The sequence below is a fragment of the Chaetodon trifascialis genome, chromosome 5, assembly GCF_039877785.1.
Source record: "Chaetodon trifascialis isolate fChaTrf1 chromosome 5, fChaTrf1.hap1, whole genome shotgun sequence".
NCBI lineage: Eukaryota > Metazoa > Chordata > Actinopteri > Chaetodontiformes > Chaetodontidae > Chaetodon > Chaetodon trifascialis.
In genome coordinates, this window is record NC_092060.1 from 17,988,816 (window position 1) to 18,007,859 (window position 19,044).

The 19,044-nt window shown below is 43.3% G+C and overlaps 1 protein-coding gene across 1 annotated transcript; it reads left to right on the forward strand.

The window, feature by feature from the left end:
- Nucleotides 1–1,899: 1,899 nt before the first annotated feature.
- LOC139331494 (neuronal acetylcholine receptor subunit beta-2-like) lies at nucleotides 1,900–18,632 on the forward strand. Its single transcript, XM_070962972.1, has 6 exons — nucleotides 1,900–2,276; nucleotides 11,685–11,830; nucleotides 12,035–12,079; nucleotides 12,504–12,613; nucleotides 14,994–15,984; nucleotides 16,509–18,632. The coding sequence occupies exons 1-6, from the start codon at nucleotides 2,225–2,227 to the stop codon at nucleotides 16,662–16,664; spliced, it is 1,500 nt and encodes a 499-aa protein (XP_070819073.1). The 5' UTR covers nucleotides 1,900–2,224; the 3' UTR covers nucleotides 16,665–18,632.
- Nucleotides 18,633–19,044: the final 412 nt, after the last annotated feature.

Genomic DNA, 19,044 nt, shown 5'->3' on the forward strand with positions numbered 1-19,044 from the left:
TGGAGACAGTTAGCTTAGCTCAGCATGAAGACTGGTAGCTAGCCTGGCTCTCTCCAAAGCTAACAAAATCCTCTGACCTGCATCTCTAAGTCTGTCCACAAACGAAAGGAAACAGGAGTACAGCATATATTTCGCAGCGTATTCTCACTCCTGACTCCTTACATACGGACGCTTGGTCAGGACTCCTTGGCGTCACTTTTTAAAGCACTGGGTTCCCATTTAGCATTATTTAGCAACATTTTCCAATGTGCAGGCCTCGCAGTAAAGTTAGCAAGAATAACGTATGTTATTTGGTACATTAAGCTACAAAGGTTATGTTACTTGGCTCACAGAAGAAATTCACCTTCATTTTTGGTTTCACACAGGAAATGAACACACACACACACACACACACACACACACACACACACACACACACACACACACACACACACACACACACACACTGAATATATTATCCTCTTCAAAACATGAACACAGTCCTCATGAAAAGGTTCAATTCACATTCTTCATCTCCCTTCTCTTCTTCACAATCTTTCATATGCATTTTATTTCTTCTTTGTAGTTTTTTCCCTATTTGCTTCCTCCTCCTCCTCCTCCTCCTCCTCCTCTATGTCCAAGCAGTGAAATAATTAGCTGGAGTCATTTTGTGGAGCACATTTAAGGCCACGTCTTCCTCCTGCCCTCCCCTCTGCTTATATCACCAAAGGGACCTCTGGGGTAGTTATACCGCATTGACGTGTGCAGAGCGAGGAAGCCTGCAGCCTTTCCACTCACACACACACACGGACTCACACCCCTCCATCCCTCTGTAATGGCTGATCAGACCCATGACCCACCAGCTGAGGCTGCTTCTCCACATTGTGAGCAGGCAATAAAAAGTGCTGCCTGTCGCAGTTCCCCTTCTTGATAAACGTTACAGTTTGACCCTCTGTACCCTGACAGGCTTAGTTGGTTGGTTAATGCAGATCTGATGTGCAGTTATTGTTATTTTCCCTCCACCGTTATTGTTATTACCATGCCTGTCTTTGCATTGTGATGTAACAATCAGCTTTTGGTAGCTTCTTGGTTACAGGATTGTCCCCTGGGTCAATGCTGTTGAAGAGTCCTTGAGCAAGACACCGTTTACCCACAGCCTCATTGTCCTGTAGCTGACCCTAACCTTTGTCCTCCCTGTGGTGATGATGGTTGGGAAAAAGACTGAACAATTGCCCCATGGGAATAAATAAAATATCACATTCGCTGGATTCCATTTCAAGACCTAAAGGTTTTCATGCTTCCTGGTGGAAGACCCCCCACACCCTGATCTTTCTAAGCCTGGATGAGGAAACAAACTACTGAACCACAATGTGCCTAATGCAGATAGCCAGGCCTTTACTGACTTCCTGCTTACCTGCATCCACACAGCTTCACTCTCTGGGCTTAATGATTTTTATTTTCTAATCAGTTAACAGATTGCAGAAATTAAAGGGGTAAAGTTTTCTGAAGTTTTAACCACAGCTCAGCCGAAATCGCATAGGCTTCCTGGAGCTCCTCCCCCCTGAGCTTCATAAAAGTGTGTTTTAATTAACTTAAAGCACATTTTCAATGAGCGGATTCTCCTTTGATTCAGTGGCTGCTGGGTATTAAATGTCTTCCCTAAGGGAGTTTCTGACTGTTATCGCTTCCTGTTTGTAATGTCAAACTGTGTCGATCGAGACGGCAGAGAGTGAAACTGACGCCCGACGGGGGAGCGCGCTGGGCGGGCTGGGCGATGTGAGCACCGGGGCGCTTAAATCTTTTATCTGAAGAATGGCCGCTTCGGCGATAACAGGATTGGCGTATCCCCACTAGCTCCTGACCCATATTCCCGAGTAAAACGTTGTTTGCATCGCTCAAGAAGAATTGCGGGGGTTCTCTACAGCCGCTTTCCGCTGCGCGCAATCACAGCTCCAGGACCAGCGGTGGAGTCGGTGCGCTCTGGCAGAAAGCATCCAGCCTCCTCATCTCTGGGTTCAGACAGCAGTCAGTGCTCCTCTCCATGCCTCCAAGCCCCAGCTGCAGACAGTCATTTGCGGAAACCCCTGCAATGAAACCGCTGTAACCCAGCCCGTATTTTTCTTTTTTTTTTTTTTTTTTTTTGGTTTCATTTTTTACTTACTTCACGTCAGGAGCAGAAAAGAGGAAAACGCACACGAGAAACACTAAGTTTTCGTGTGTTTGTCGCACTGGAGGGGAGGAAGCGATGGCAGCCCCGGTGAAAGCAGCACTGGCTCTCCTGGTTCTCACCGTGGCAAGTGAGTAATCCTCTGAAATCCTCCCGAAAAGGGACGGGACGGGACAGGGGGACCTCTAGTTTACGTGTGGGGCTTTAATCACTCAGTCTGGGACTAGTCATTGCAAAATAGTGCACTCTCTCTGGTCTATGTGCATGTGATTTATGTGTAATATAAATGTCGGGGAGGTCTATCTTATTAATGGTAGAAGTCTAATTTAATATCACATGTGCTTTGTAGTTTAAACCACCACAAATCCGCACATGAGTGTTTATATTTTGGGGAAATGTTTTAGCCAGATTTTGTACTACAGACAGCACGTGATGCCGGAAAGCAGGCATAGTGGCATTTCCTTGCGTCAGACAGTTTAGCACGTGATTTTTCAGCACGCCTCAATTAACTAACTTGCTCTTCTTCACACAGCAAACCCACGGAGTCATTAGAAAATTGCTTTATATGCGCTTGGGTGTGATGTGTGCGTTACTTTTGCGCACATTTGCCTGCAGTCCTGTCCTGTAATTTAAACAACAAATCCAATAACAACTTTGAACCATTTGGCGCCTTGGTCCTCTCATGATTCATTAAGCAGTTGGATGATGTGGCTGTAATTGCAAACACAAGTGGGTGTTTAAATCCACTTGATGAGGTCTCATAATGGGGTTCTGTGGCCCTCACTGTGCCTAATGGCCTGCAGTGGGTGCCAAGGCCCACTGATGATAATAATGGGGGTCTAAATGGACTGTCGCGACAGAGAACCTTCAGTTAGTGCACTTCTGTCAGATGATGTGCAGTGGAAGTCGTATTTCTATCAACTGAAGGAACACATGAGGAGCTGTTTGTGGTTCTGAATCATCACTGGAGGGGAATCCCATTCAGGGGCTGTCCATGGTTCTGAAATGGGATGCTCTGCTGCAGTACTCTTCAGATTGACAGTGTGTTTAAATGGATAGATGCATCTCCAGTGCCATAAACTCAAGTTGATTTCATTAGAATAAATGCACGCTGTGTGTAGATAATAGAAGCATGAATTAATATGAGGGAATAGCTAAAGTTAGTTGCATTTCTAGTCAAAATTTTATGGCAAAAATTACCCAGTTGGTACAAATTCAGAAGATCTGAAAACAAAGTGGCTAATTACTGTGTAGTATCTCCATAGCAATAAATAGTTAGTGAGGTAAATTCATTTAAAAAGGCACTAAAACAATAGAAACATGACGTTCATCATGCAGATGAAGGTTAGTTTTTACTCTCGTCTCAACATTATAGAACACATGCATCTAAATTCTGCACCTGCAATGCACAAAATCCTAAAACTTAAGCTTGTTTTAACTGCTTCATTATTGATGAACCACAACCTGCAGTGAAACACGAGCACAGTGCATTATTTTGCTTTTTGGTTCATATTTGTCTGCTGAGATAACCCAGATTATGTAATCATCATTTTTACTTGATCTTTTCCTTTCCTTGAGCTCTTTGTTGGTCTTTTCTGTCTAACTTAGACTCTTTCACTGTCACCTGTACTGTGTGCTGCTGATGCATTGCGTGACTGTGGCTCTGTCACTCCTATCAAACTTCACCATGACTGCTCCAGTAAAATGACAAAATGCAGGCAGCCACTTTGTTGGGATGTATTTGTCTCTCTCTCTGCCTCCTCCTGCATGCCAATGTTTTTTCTGTATTTGATCTGATATTTTTCCTCTTCTTCTCTTATGCTGTCACTTATCTGACACATTGAGTTCCTCATCACGCACCCCCTGTCTTGCTGTCCTCTCTGTCTCTCGCAGTATCAGCTGCATGCTATAATGTGCTAATATGTGCTACAGCTACCCCCGATTGGATGTTTTGCTCATTAAAAACTTGCACTATGCCTTGGAGTGCAAGAGGATAGCGTGTGATTCCCCCTCACACAACCCTGACTCTGCTTCTCTGCAGCCTGGGGGTGAAGCTTTATATGTGGGTGGGCAGAAATATGCAGCTATAAGTTTTGTCCTGGGGTTATTCTAAGGCTGTAAGGAGTTTAAAAACTGCTTTCTCATAACTGCAGATGTGTGTTCGGTCAAGTGGGCCTGGCATCAGTGAGTCAAAACTTCATAGTAAACCATTAGTCATTGCGTTGGCACACTTGTATGGATGTTGGTCTTTGAATGAGAGAGGGAGGCAGATGAATAGAGAGATCAAGGCGGTCTTCAAGAGAGCTGCATCAGATGTATTTAAAAGAAACTGCTGCAAAAATAAGCAGCATTTACATGTGAGGGTGACACAGAGGGAGCTGAAAACAGGAGAAAGCCACTTTTCCTGCTCCAATTGTCTCTTTTCTGTACTCAACCTGCACATGTTTCTGTCACTGCTGAGAAGAAAAGAGCAAACAAAGCAGGACAGAAAGACACGAGGGAGAGGTTGTGACAGATACAAAAATCAATGTGGTAGAAGAATAGTCGGTTTTATCCTCACAGACGAAAGGACTGTGTGCGATGATGAAAAGTTCAAGGGCAAATAACCAATTAAAATCCCAAGAGACACTAAAAAAACACAAAACTCTCTCAGCCAGCAGATACACTGTGAGCAATGTGAAACGTCTCGTTGGAACTTGGACCACGTGGCTGCGGATGCGTATGAATGGCACATGGGTGTCTTTTGTAACATGACTGATACGGGCAGCGCACTGAGCAAAGACAGCTGAAGCCTAAATTGTTTTGGCCTCAGAAAGGCCACTCCAGATGGCAACGCATTGAATAATTCACTATCCTAAAAAAGAACCTACAGGATGCAGAATTTGGATGCTTTTTCTTCTCAGCACACTGGACTGATGACACAGCCCGTCCATCCATCCATCTGCAGCACCCAGACACAGCCGTGTGTCTGAATGTGAACGTTTGACACGTTTGATCGAGACTGTGTGTTGATTCTGGTCTGGTTGCGAAAGATTTGGAGAATAATTTTTTATTGTAGTTGGGTCTCTGCTTGTGAGATGATGGCATTTTTATTTTAGTGGCGATGAATTATTGAGGTGTGGAGAGTGCAGCGAGCCGGACAGGAGTGTGTGTGTGTGTGTGTGTGTGTGTGTGTGTGCATACATGTGTGATGAGACCTGCTGGTAGACTCCCTAATGCTCCGTCTCTACTTACATCAACCTCGTACGCATCTCATTTTAGCCTCATCTACTGTTTTAGCATTTACTGTCCAACCCCATACCTTACATCACTCCATACAGCCGACGCTGTGTTTCTCCAACATCCGCAGTCCTTTCCACTGGTCCTATGAAGTCTTTTGTTTTTGACAGTTTGGTAAATTTTTTAGTAATATTTTATTTTTACGGCAGCCCTTTACATTTTCAATGCAGTATGACATCTATTTCTCCCAGGCAGCCAGAGAAAAACAAAGGCTGAATCCAGTTCAGTTCACATGAGATCAAACCACCATAAAGACGTGCATTTACCCAACACTCTCTCTAGTATTCTTTTTGTCCACAGTCACCTCGTTTCACTCTCTGAAATGCTTTTCTGGACATCACTGATTTTTCTCTCGTTCTGTACTGAAAAGCATTGCCAAGATGTTCAATAGCATCGCCACTGTTTTCCTAAATGGTGGTATAGATTCAGTTCAGCTGTGGTCAGTTTGAAAGCAGAGTGTGTTGTGTTTTTACGATGAGAACGTGGATTAATGGTGGTTCGGAGAAGAAACGTGATCGTAAACAATTCTTTTGCCGTAGTTTTTCTAAAAAAATCTGTATCTGCCTGATATTAAAAGGCGACTTGAATGATTTATTACTGCACTTGCAAAAACTCAATGCAGCAGAGGCTGAGGTATCCTGATTTTTAGTTCTGAGTATGGGTCGAGCTCCAAAAAGGATTCTACATTTCCCATTATGAACCAATACCATGATTTTGTTTGGCCCTCCTAAACTGGTAAATGTCCTTATCTGTTAAACATGAGCCTAATGGTAATCCAGGCTTTCTAAATGTTTAGATCCTACACCCAGACGGAGATAACCCTGATTACATCATCAGAGTTAGATTATCAGAGTGGAGACACAGAAGAAAAAAGCCTGCATAGTACTTGTCATGATGAGTAAAATGAATCACACTTTTGTTTCATACTCAATGACAATACATTTTTCCATTATTTTTGTTTCACACAATGCTCGTAGTTAAATGAGAACAGATTGCTGACAATTCTGTACATTTTATGACTCCTCATCTGTTCGCTGCTGCTTGGTGGTTTCACAAATCCTGCATTTAATGAGGCTTTAATCCCATCAACCAAAGCACGGTGACAAATAAAGCTGAGAAGCAAACAATGAGCCGGACCAACAGGATTTATAGAAAACGAGGTTTCAACTCCCAGGCTACCAAAATCCTACAAACACACCAGTTGCTTTTAATTGGTACAAAAAGCCTGCATGCGTTATGCAGCAGTTTGCTCCCTTATTGTATACAGGCTATGATCCTGTCAAGCACACGTAGGAGTCACTGATTTCTCATGAATCATCGCCGTCATACAGTATGACCCTTTTTTATTTGGCTCACATTACAAACAAGCAAGTGAAATGTGAGTATTTTGTCCTCAACTTGATAACTAGGCATGTGCTACCTTTTCATAATGTTTGGAATATGCTGACTGGATTTTGGGATTTGCAGTCCACTGAGAATCCCACAGCTGAAGTACAACCTCCTTGTCCAATACGACATTTATTGGATCAGATAATTATACTAATCTGGGAATAGTTTTGCCTCATGCTCCTTTCTGTTTGCTGTGTTTCTGTCTACAGTCCTCTCCTCCGATGTGCCCCTTTCCTTCACATCCTGACAGTCAGAGCTTTGTGTTTCAGAAGACATTTACTGTACCCTGGAGGTTTAGTGTCATGTCATAGTTGCTCAGACACTGGACACTTCTCCCCTCTCCTCTCCGGATTGAAGCCTGCTGGAGGTTAATCTAGACTGACCAAGTGCAGAGTATATCTCTCCTCCCTGCACCTGCCTTTAAAGCTCAGTGCCTCTTCTGTTCAGGTTGATCCTGACATGTTTCACAAAACATTTCTCTTGAATATATACTGATTTGACAGCTGGCAGCATTGCTGAAAACCAGTGCAAGTACCAAAATAAACAACCTTCACAGTTGTCCAAAGCTGTGAACTGCACAGTTTTGAGATTTCTGGAACCATCTATATCGCTGATAGGAGTTCAGACGTGCTTGTAGCATTGTTTCAATATGAATGTTTGACTATAACACATTTTCTTCTACAAATGGTGCTCTTTGTAAGCTGGAATTACCTGGTCATTCAACTGTCATACATCAGGCGAGGATAGTGTCAAACTCCACAGCTTAGACTATGAAGGGCAGTTAGAGGATGAACCGCTGCCAGAGTTACACAGCTCTTTTCAGTGGTTTAATTGTCAAATGGCAGAGGTCTTTGAATCAGTTTTTTGTCTGTTTATTTGTTGGTTCGAGGTAAATTTTCCTTGGCAGTCCACAGTTTTCTCCGTGTTCGCTGTGGTCCTGCAAGGCTGTGGATGACTCAACTGAAAACAGACGTCACTTCAAGTAGGCTAAATAACAAGAGGACTGACAATTTTTTCACTAAGACATCAACACAAACTCTTTCTACACTCGACTGGACACTTGCTGACTCATCAGCCTTCTGAATTTTGAATGGCTGTTTCCAGATGTAGGTCTCGTCTCAGTGCTAAAACTGAGCCTGTGGGATGCAGTCTGGCTGTGTGAGGCTTGTTTTCCAGTGAATTCCATGAAAGCAACTGCGCATGTGTTTTAAAGATATCCTGGCTGAATCATCCTGGGGAAAGATGAAGCTAAATCTTCACCCCTGAACTGAAAAAGACTGGAAGCAAACTCGATGATGCTGTAATGGGTGTCTGGGAAAAAAAAAAAAAAACTGAATTCGAATCCAAATGCAGATCATAGGAAAGGTGGAGCTGGTGCAGTTCAATGAGCTCATTAATAACAGCAAACCAAACAAAGACTTACAGGTGGGTGAGGCTGGTGAGAGTCAAAACCATAGCAATGAAATCCAGTGAAAAAAAAGAGAGTCCAAACAAGAAAAAAGCAAGGTCCATCCAAAAAACAAGGCAAGGGTCCAACAAACAGGTAATCCAGGAAAAACACACAGGACAAAGTGGAATACACAGGCTTAAATAGACAGTGGAGGGGAACTAATGAGGCACAGGTGAAACAAATCAATCACTCATGGGCGGGAAAACACAGGAAGTGAAGCAAAATGTTACGTGAGGAAAACCTTCAAAATAAAACAGGAAATAACAAAACAAAAAAGACATCAGATCATGACAGATGATGATGGCGTGTTTTGGTGGTTCTATCTATGATGTCATCATCCTGATTTTTCCACATTGTAACTTTGTGTCTTTATGTTGATATTATTGGTGGGTCCAGGGGTATTGGCCCCAGCTGGCCCCTGAGATGTCCCTGTTTGCTTCAGAGCAGTTCATAACTAGCTAATGTTAATGCTTGCTCAAACCCCTTGATTTAGAAATATCCTAGATACACCCCTGGTTGATCTGTTGTGTACTCTTGATACCTGTTGGATGTCTGTTTGTCCTGGAAAGGGGACCCCTCCTCTAAAAGTCACCTGACTCGATTTATTAGTGATATTTGTAACATCTCAGTCAAACAAAGTGTGGTCACAAATGCATGAAAAAAGGGGATACATTTGGAGCTGATGTGCAAGCAGGTTTGGTGGTCAGGTAATAAAAATTGATGGGACAATCTGTCAGGAAATACAGATGACTGGAAGACTGACAGCAGAGGAAATTCATGACAGATATATTGTTACTATAGTGCAAAACTGAGCTGAATGTAAAGGGACAGACAAAAACCTCCATACTTCTGGAGATGAGTTACTTTTCTGGCTCTCTGGGTCTTATTTGTGTTCCTAAGATAACTAATCATGACATTAAGATTAAGCTTAATTATCATGCTTTATGTAACACACTTTTTAAAATATGGAGGCTCACTGTATGGTGCTTTCAGCTGAGATATCCGCAGTATTGACCTCTTATGTAATCCACTTCTCTCTCTTATCTTTCTTGTCACCCTCCAGTTTATACTGTTCTGTTTTTTTTTTCAGTTTATTTTATGATGCACAAACAAGGCCGTCGCAAAAGCCTTCCTGAAAACAAGGGACATGAAAACAAATAAAGAAAAGAAATGAAAGGGAAAGAGCAGGTACAAGACAAAACACAGGAGAAAAGGCTTTTAAGGGAAGGAGCGTGTGATACAGGGCGCCTGTTTGCTTGTAAGGGACAGAAGAAAAACAGGTTATTAAGACTGCAATGAAACTTCAGGTTGTGATAAATCCAGCTTAATATTTCTGGATTTTCAAACAGAAGGACGGCAGATATGCAGATATAATGAGATGGAAATTAGAGCCTTTGTTAAAGTTGAGCTTTTTTTTTTTTTCAAAGCAAAGCAAGGGATTTTTTTTTTTTCACCGGTTCAAAATGTTTGAAAGTTTGGCAACATCTGTGTATCAAACCATCCACTATCACTGAAGCTCTGTGACCCAGTCACACACTGTTCTATGTTGATTACAAGGGTGGAATCAGCCCTGCGGTGGCTCAGTGAGTATGTGTGTATGTTCAAATGTGACTCATTATTGTCGTATGGACTGACTGCAGATTGCATGCATTGTTACTCTCATTACACACTCATTACATCTGAGGACATGCGGCATGTTACGTCGCTGCAGCACCTAATTGCTGAGACCTCACAGCACGACATTTAAACATCGCTTCACCACCTACTGCTCTGGGCGTGTGTGTGTGTGTGTGTGTGTGCTTCTGTTATCTTGTTTTTTCTCATTTTGAACGTGTTCAGCCATACGGATGATCAGGAGTGTGTCAGCAATGATCAGGGATCTGACTCGGAGTCAGCTGAGAGAGTATTTGTAGTCAGGCTTTGTTTCCGTTCTTGTCTTCAAGGGCTTTGAGTAATGCCCAATACAAGTTTGATGAACGTAAGAGGAAACTCTTTGAGACCAATGAAATGAGGTGAAATGATTTGCGGCCCCCTTTTCTTGACAGCCCTGTACAATCAGTCCCATTTCCCTCGCCCTGAGTTTGACTCCACTGGGTGCTTTTCATTACATAAATTGGTCTCCTCGTCTCCTCCACTTGCTTCCTCTCCTCGCGTCTTAGCTCCGCCCAGCGAGGACATGAAAGAGGGATGCGAGGAAGGGACGTGAGGACAGAGGAGACGAAACTCCGAAATGAAAAATCCTCGCTCCACAGCGTCAGTCCGAAGCGACGTCAATTACTGATGACATTTGCACAGCTGGAAAACGTGATATTATGGTCAGATCTGCAGTCAGACTGTTCTACCCCTGATTGCTACTGATGAGGTTTCAATTATATGCCGTTAGAGGCATAACAGAGGAGGGGTGTGTGGTAGATTAAACCAACAGCCTTGTAGCCTTGCTTTAAAAAACCGTAATATACCAAGAAATTTCATTTATTTCTTGGTGACAGATACAATTGTTAAAAGGACACAGTTGAATCAAGATTACATTTGTGAAGACCTGCTCCCGCCATGATTCAAACGTGTGCCACATATGACACGCCCCTTAAATAATAAAAGACTTCTGCGTAGGCTACACCGGTGTATCCTCACTCTGATCTCCTTCAGAAGCCTCCTCTCTCCTCGCTCCTCGTCTCCTTCAGGTGCATTTAAGCAATTGGAAGATCCTTCATCATGGCGGAGGGGAAACGACTTCCGGGTCGACGAAGGAGAGAGGAGATGAGGAGGCACAATTCAGCGTAATGAAAAGCACCCCATTGGCCTCAGTTTTCATCCATTTGAAAGGTGCCCGCTGTCATTGTGCAATTTATTTTGACATCAGAGTCGCTTTAAACTGTTCACTCTAACTCAGCAAAGCAAATCAAAGTAATCAGAAATCATATCTCACTCAGATGTGATTGCTGCAGAGCTCGAAAGTTCAATTCAAGGTTGCATCAGATTTGGGGTTTTTGACACTTCAGTGGTTATGTTCACCAAGTGGGAGATTTTACAGCTGTCTCAGTACCTTGGAGGCTGACTCTGACATTTTTTAAGCTGTTTGTGATGGTCTCCCAAAACATATTATATAATGTGGATTTGGCAATATGTCACTGGACAAAGTAGACACAGACAACAATGGAGAGCTAACAGTTGTGTTTTCACTCCAAACTGCAGACCGTTGGCCCTCATGGTACATGCTTGGTCATGGTGGCGTGACTAAAAAGGAAACTGAAACCTGGGTTTTATGAGACATACTTACATCTAGTGTGCATTCTGTCACTTCACCACAAACATAAACATGTTAGTACATAACACAAGTACTGATCCATCACATGTAGCTACTTTCCAGCTCAGTTTTCTCCCTCTCTCTCTCTCTTTCTCTGTACGTGTGTGTGTGTGCAGCTGCCTTGTGTGCGGAGGTGGAGGAGCGACTGGTGAGTCACCTGTTGTCACCGGAGCGCTACAACAAGCTGATCAGACCAGCTGTCAACAACAGCCAGCAGGTCACCATTTACATCCAGGTGTCTCTGGCCCAGCTGATCAACGTGGTGAGAAAGCACGCTGACACACACACACACACACACACACACACACACACACACACACACACACACACACACACACACACACACACACACACACACACAAATCCTAATCCATGTACGTATGCTGTTATCATAGAAACATATCCTACTCATTTGATATCACGTCACCACTGTCACCCACAAGCCTTCTGCCCCTCTGTGTTTCAGAATGAGCGGGAGCAGATCATGACCACCAACTGTTGGCTCAGTCAGGTTTGTGTCCGCACTCACTGTCCCCTCCTTCTTTCTGTGTGAGTGTCTATTTGCGTGCATAGGGGGGTCACACTCTGTCCAAACTCCAAACCTCTTGGTGTCTGACTCATGTTAGTCGTTAGTATACACATGCAAACACACATGCAGACATACCATCACAGATCTGGCTATGTGGTGGTGCAGCAGTTTAAGGTAAATGTGCAGAGACATTCGGCCGGATCTCTGGTGAGGTCGGCTCATGGCACGAAGGACTAATGTGTCGGTGTACAACTGTTTAAAATGCATTTTCACCAGATAGGGCCTGACTGAACCACTGTGTATTCATGAGCTCATATGTTTATGTATGTTTCTGGTTGCATGACTTTGGAATCAGTGTCTCTCCCTGTGTGTGTATGTGTGTGTTTATGTGTGTGCGCCTCATCAGGTATGGAATGACTACAGATTAATGTGGGACCCTGAAGAGTACGAGGGAATCAAGAAAATCCGGCTCCCGTCGCAACACATCTGGCTGCCAGACATCGTCCTCTACAACAAGTACGTCTGCTTTGTGAAGACAGAATTGTGTGTGTGTGTGTGTGTGTGTGTGTGTGTACTGTAAAACTAAGTGATTAAAAGAGGCGCAAACATAATGAGCAACTTTACTCAAAATCCTCATTTTCCTAAAATGTTTTCTTATATCCTCTTATTCGTTCTATCCTCTTATATTTCTTTTTTTAAATCCCACATGTCACCTCTTTTAGGTAAATGAATAAAACCAAAACATTTTGTTAACACTCTATAGACTCTCTGCAGACACTACGGACAGTCTCATGACGATGAGTGATCTTTTAAGGGATGAGAGATTACAGATTTTGCAGAGAAAGAGACACAGGGACATATTGAAATGATAAAATCTGCAGGGAAGACAACGCTGACTGAAGCATTAAGTGATCATATCTCACGTTTACATTTGAGCACAAACACGTATTATCAGCAGTTGGCTTTCACCTTACAGCAACCAGACAGAAATTCTCCTGAACAGGAGGAAAACTACCAAACATCCTAAATCTTTGGCTTTGCATTGATTCCGTTTTATTTTTATGAAACATGAATGAAAGATGTTCACCCTCCTTGCACCTGACTGAACATGTTTGCACATGGAAGATACAGAAACTATAAAATATTCCAGTTTATTCCAGCGTGCCTCAGCTGTATTTCACAATATGGATTATGATATATACATTGGATCAATGGAATCAAATCGTAGCCTTTGCAACCAAAGTGTCACCACAAATCTTTGTACTGTAACACAAGCAAATTTACCAACATGGTTAAACTGGACAGCAGGACAACATCCCTTTAGATGACTGCACATCCATGTTCATTGAGAAACCGTGCACAAAACAGTGATATGACTTTATTTTGACTTTGTGTGCACATCTAAAAATCATCTTGCAGCTGCACAATAAAGCTGCAAAGGAAAATCAATACATGAGAATGTCAGTGCTGTAATTTGTTCATTCAAGAAGAAATTAGCCCCACTGCCTCGATGTTAGCCGACAGACACGAAGGCTTTTGAGCCTCACCTCATCTGTCACGCATGTAGGTCAACACCTGGGTCTTTTTTTCTCCATTTGCTAGTTTCTTGTATAACATTAACAGTTAACGTTCATCATTAAAATGTTAATATAGGAGTCTTTGCTCAGCATTTTACTGTGGTGATATGTATCTAATATGATAACTGGTGGATATTAACTTTCAAACTCTCCAGCTTTTTAGTGTAGTTGGGCTGACTTTGGCTGAAAGTGAATTGTGCACCATGGTGCACTCAGGCTTTCTGAGGGACCAGCATACAGGAAGTAAATGGCCCTGGTGGTGTGATTGTTTTCTCCACTTCAGTATACAAGGTCAAGAGTGAACTTGCGATAGTTTGACAGGCTAACAGTTGTGTAGATTTGTAGGTTTTGTGTGTTGGTCAGCAGTGTTACTCCAACGTTTATATAGGACTGGTAGGCATTAAACATTTACAAATACAGATTGCTGGTCAGCTAAAGATCACATAAAGAGCTTAATGGCTTAAGAGGCCAAATGACAGGAGATGATCAGCACTACTTTATGGTCCAGGTCTCTGACCAAGTCTTGGGGGACCAGAGGTTGCAGTAAGCAGGTGGGGCCACTGCATTTTTAATTGGTCTGCATATTCACAGCAGACCCAAAGCATTAGAGACCGAGTGTGATGGTTGGATTCCTGACCTACTTTATAATTGATAGGCCACTTATCTATAATGCATCACCTGCAGCCTTGGTGAAATGAAGAAAAAAGTCAGTCTCAGCAGATTTGAGGTGAGGGGGGTGGTTGTTGTCATGTTGCTGGGAAGTGTCCCAAGCGGTTCCTTCCTTCAGAGGATAAACACATCTTTTGACTCTGAACACATGAAACTGTTGCATGTCACCGCTGCAGATGCTCGGCAGCAGTCGTGAAAGTATTTTCTCAACACGCTATCAGTCAGCACAGTCAACTGAAGTACTTTATGCCTCTCGAAGTATTGCTGCAACACTGATTCTGTTGATAGTGCCTACTCAGGTACACTAATAGGATGGCAAGTTCAAGATGATTAGATTGGAACGAGTGACATTTAGTAGAGTAAAGCTGTAAACACTTTTTAAATCAAATAGATGCCTTTAATACCTTTATGGAAAGGTGTACAAGAGGTTTCCTTATCAAACCAATGCAGGGAGCAGCAGTGCTACTCTGACCTCCTCACCCTCTTCCTACAAGGTTTTGCATCAGTAATATCACATATAGAGATGGTAGAGATGTGTTTGAATATGATTTGCCATCCTTACAGTGATTGGTTTATCCTTGAATGCTTTGACTTTATCTTTCTTTACCTTTCCTGTCTTTTGCTTGTCTCTCACCTTTACCTCCACTCAGTGCTGATGGCACCTATGAAGTCTCCTTCTACTCCAATGTTGTTGTCTCCAACAATGGTGAGGTGGCCTGGCTCCCACCAGCTATCTACAAGTCGGCCTGCAAAATCGAAGTCCGTGATTTCCCTTTTGACCAGCAGAACTGCACCCTCAAGTTTCGCTCCTGGACCTACGACCACACTGAGATCGATCTCATCCTCCTCAGTGATTTCGCCTCACGTGATGACTTTAAACCCAGTGGTGAGTGGGACATTGTTTCGCTGCCTGGACGCAAGAACGAAGACCCTAATGACATCAGGTACCTGGACATCACCTATGACTTTATCATCAAGAGAAAACCTCTGTTCTACACCATCAACCTGATCATTCCCTGCATCCTGATCACGTCGCTGGCTATTCTTGTGTTCTACCTCCCGTCAGACTGCGGTGAAAAGATGACTCTCTGTATCTCTGTCCTCTTGGCCCTGACTGTGTTTTTACTCCTTATCTCAAAGATTGTGCCACCCACGTCTTTAGCAGTGCCTCTGATTGGAAAGTACCTGATGTTTACAATGGTGCTGGTCACCTTCTCCATCGTCACCAGTGTTTGCGTGCTCAATGTGCACCATCGGTCTCCCAGTACGCACACCATGCCTCCTTGGGTCAAGCGTGTCTTCCTCTACCGCCTCCCCTCTTACCTCTTCATGCGGAGACCCGGTAGCTCCAACATCCGTGAGAAGTTCCGGAAAAAACACCAGCAGCGATCGTACTCTGACCAGAAGCTGCGCGGAGCGGACGGAGGGACTGGAAGCCCCGCAGGAATGGCAGACTCCTCCTCATCCTTCTTTGTGAACGAGGAGTCGGCCAAACGCTATGGTTGGAAGATCAGCGACTTGTCAGAGAACACAGAGTTTAGGAAGAGGATGACTCTCAAGTGCAACATTGACGCAGAGGATGCGGTGGATGGAGTGCGCTACATCGCTGAGAAGATGAAGAGCGAGGATGATGATGAAGGGGTAGGTGTGTCTAATAAATCTCAATATGTACAGCATGCTGCTAAGGCTTTTCTGTTATCTGTCGTACGATTCATTCAATTCCATTCTGGCGTAAGCGGTTCTGTTCAGGACATCAGGCTAGCATTATAGGATAGAGTAGAGTTTTTAGTCACACTGGCAGCATTGCTGTAAGGACAGCCATGTTGATCTGTTGGTTGGTCTGCCACTTTGGTCCTGACTGAGATGTTTCAGCAAATATTGGCAAAAACTTTTGCAAAGCCATCCACAGAAGTCCCCAGAAGATTAATCCTACTGACCTTGGTAACCCCCTTGCTCAATCATAAGGTTGACATTTCTGGTCCTGAGTGAAACGTCTTCACAGCTATTGAATAGTTTGATGTAAAATTTGGAGATATCCACGACGCCCAGACGATGAATCCTCATGACTTTGCTGATCCTCGGACTTTGCGTTTAGCACTACGAGCAGGTCAAGCTTTTCAGTGAAATGTGTCATCATTTACATTTACATTACCTTTTCTCTGCAGATCATTGAAGACTGGAAGTACGTGGCCATGGTGATCGACCGTCTCTTTCTGTGGATCTTCGTGTTGGTGTGTGTGGTCGGGACGGTGGGCCTCTTCATGCAGCCTCTCTTCCAGAGTTACAACACCCCCATTATTGACGATATGGACCATAACTGAAATCTGAAACCTGAACTTTGACCTCAACAGGACCCAGACATGAACTTTGAGCCCACCCCCTCCCAGAAACAGAGCTCTGACAACATTTTAACACATGAACTCACATGTCCGCCTCGCACCACATGCTCACTGGGAAATGGCAATTATGCACTTTAGCTCTCTTCCACCACGTGCTCCCGTCCTTACTTTCACCCCTTGTCCCCCATGTGTCCTGCCATCCTCTGCTCCATGCATCTGTCAGAGGAACTGGGATCTATTTATTTCAGTTCACTAAACAGGTTGTTCTGGTTTGTAACAACTGGGTCATATTTTCATAATTTTGTCCATCATTCAGCAGAGAGGACAGTTGATATAGAGGCAGACATGGGGAGGGAGATGGAGGTCTGTCACTCAATAAAGGTCCTGCTGGAGCTGAACAAGGGACACTACACATAATATGGGCCCCAGCCACTCATTTAGCAGGACCCAAAGGTTAGTCAAACTTATTTGGAGGAGAAAACAAAGACAAAGAGTAAATTTATAACCCAAAATTTCTGTTGTAGCATCAGTCACAGTGTACAGAACTTCCTGGTTCAACACGACCTACCTTACTTTTCCAAGCTGTACCTGCACACAGAAAATACTTCAGTGACATCATAATCAGAAGAAATGATGGCCAAAACTATGAAAACAAGACCCAAGTTGCAATGAACCAGAATGATATTTCAATTTAAAATGTTAAAATAAACCATCTGTCAGTCATAATGCTCTTTCTTGGGAATCGATATGGAAGCAGTTCTCTTGTAGCTTTATTTTAAAAAGAAAACTTCTATCTAAAATGGTCAAATTAAAAGTGTGTTGACCCCTATCACTGTTCACAAAGGTTTACGTGGCCAACAGCAACTCAGGACTAAATTTCTTTTTTCTGTACAGAACAGACTTGGTTTCATTCTTTGTGTCTAAATCAAATTGTAATGGTCCTAAAATAACATTGTGGAGGCTAGCATGCATACGATGAAGCACTGTTTCTGTTGTTGTCGACTCAAAGAGAGAAAAGAGCCCAGAGATGAACAAAGCCACAGAAACTCACAAGCAGACTCATTTTGCAGATACTGGCCTCACATCGACCACACATCCCTTGAGGAGAAGAAGATGAATCCCTTCTGTGTAGATACATAGAAGAAGATCACCTCCCTTTTGCCAATAGCACACATACTCTATGAATTTCTAATATTTGCCTTGAAAGCGAGAGTGACAGGGGACATGAAACAACTGCTGGACTGCTCAAGTAGTAATGGATGGGTGTGTGAGGGGTTGCCCAGCCTGTTTTTACCCTCACACACAGCTCCTTGTGTGGACCTGAAATAATAGACTCTTCAAATCTGTGACAAGCTGCTGTGGTGTTTAAAAACACCCGTCTTTTAAATGAAGGTTAGAGTAGTGATAGTGCCATGATCACTGGGCTGCAGTTGCTCACCATGCTTCTTTTGAAGGTACAGTACTATGGTGTCATCAAAGCAATGCTCGTCAGCATCCATCACCAAGAAACCAGCAGCAATAATATTGTACAGTATTTTATACACACTGACCTGGACGCATATTAGCCAAACAATCTGGCTCTTCACTCGTTTTATTTTCCATCATACTGTATGCTCGATTATCGCAGCCTGTTCTTAGAGATGTTACTTGAAACAGTGTCCAGCCATTATTTCTCAGAGGTATTATAACTTGTCACTGTCATAATGCACTCATCTGTCACTGCTACCTATGTTAGCCAAGGAAAAGGTGTACTGTACTAATCCAGCTGTGTTGATTTCTTTCATCTTTGTTTTCTCAGTGGTTGGAATCAAACATACTTTTTCTTTTTCTTCCCACTGGCCGGTCATGTTGAGTTTCATCTGTTGCGACAATAAATGCTGAAATTTATAGGAAGGGGCTGAGATGGCAGCTGATGTCTTGCTAACTGGATCAATAAAGGAAAATGAAAGCAACTAGCACACCTGATCAATTGCATGAACCTTAAAGGTGCAGTCAGCGATTCTAATCCAACACACTTTTTTGCAGATTGGTTGAATATCCCCTCATGGTCCAATTTGTATGTGCAATGAAAGACAAAGATCTGGTGTTTGTACACAGCCCCACATCACTGTAAATGTGAAACAAAATGGCTCAGATCGAGCCACACAAGACTGTTCCAGCCAATCAGCAACAGGGGGCGGTGGTGCTTGTGCACAGGGCAGGACAGGGGGAAGGGGAGCTGGAGGGGAGATGAGGGGGCAGTGAGAGGCACATGCTAACGTGCTGAACACCACATTCAGATATCAACAGTCTTTCCCCAGAATTGCTGACTCCTCCTTTAAAATCCTGCAGTCTTTCATTCAGCCTTATAAAGATGTCTCAG

Bases quoted from the DNA above. Each gene is read 5' to 3' on its own strand.
- LOC139331494 (XM_070962972.1), top strand. From the start codon at position 2,225: ATGGCAGCCCCGGTGAAAGCAGCACTGGCTCTCCTGGTTCTCACCGTG. The intron at 12,614-14,993 runs GTACGTCTGCTT...ACCTCCACTCAG, and splicing joins GACATCGTCCTCTACAACAA to TGCTGATGGCACCTATGAAG. The intron at 15,985-16,508 runs GTAGGTGTGTCT...TTTTCTCTGCAG, and splicing joins GCGAGGATGATGATGAAGGG to ATCATTGAAGACTGGAAGTA.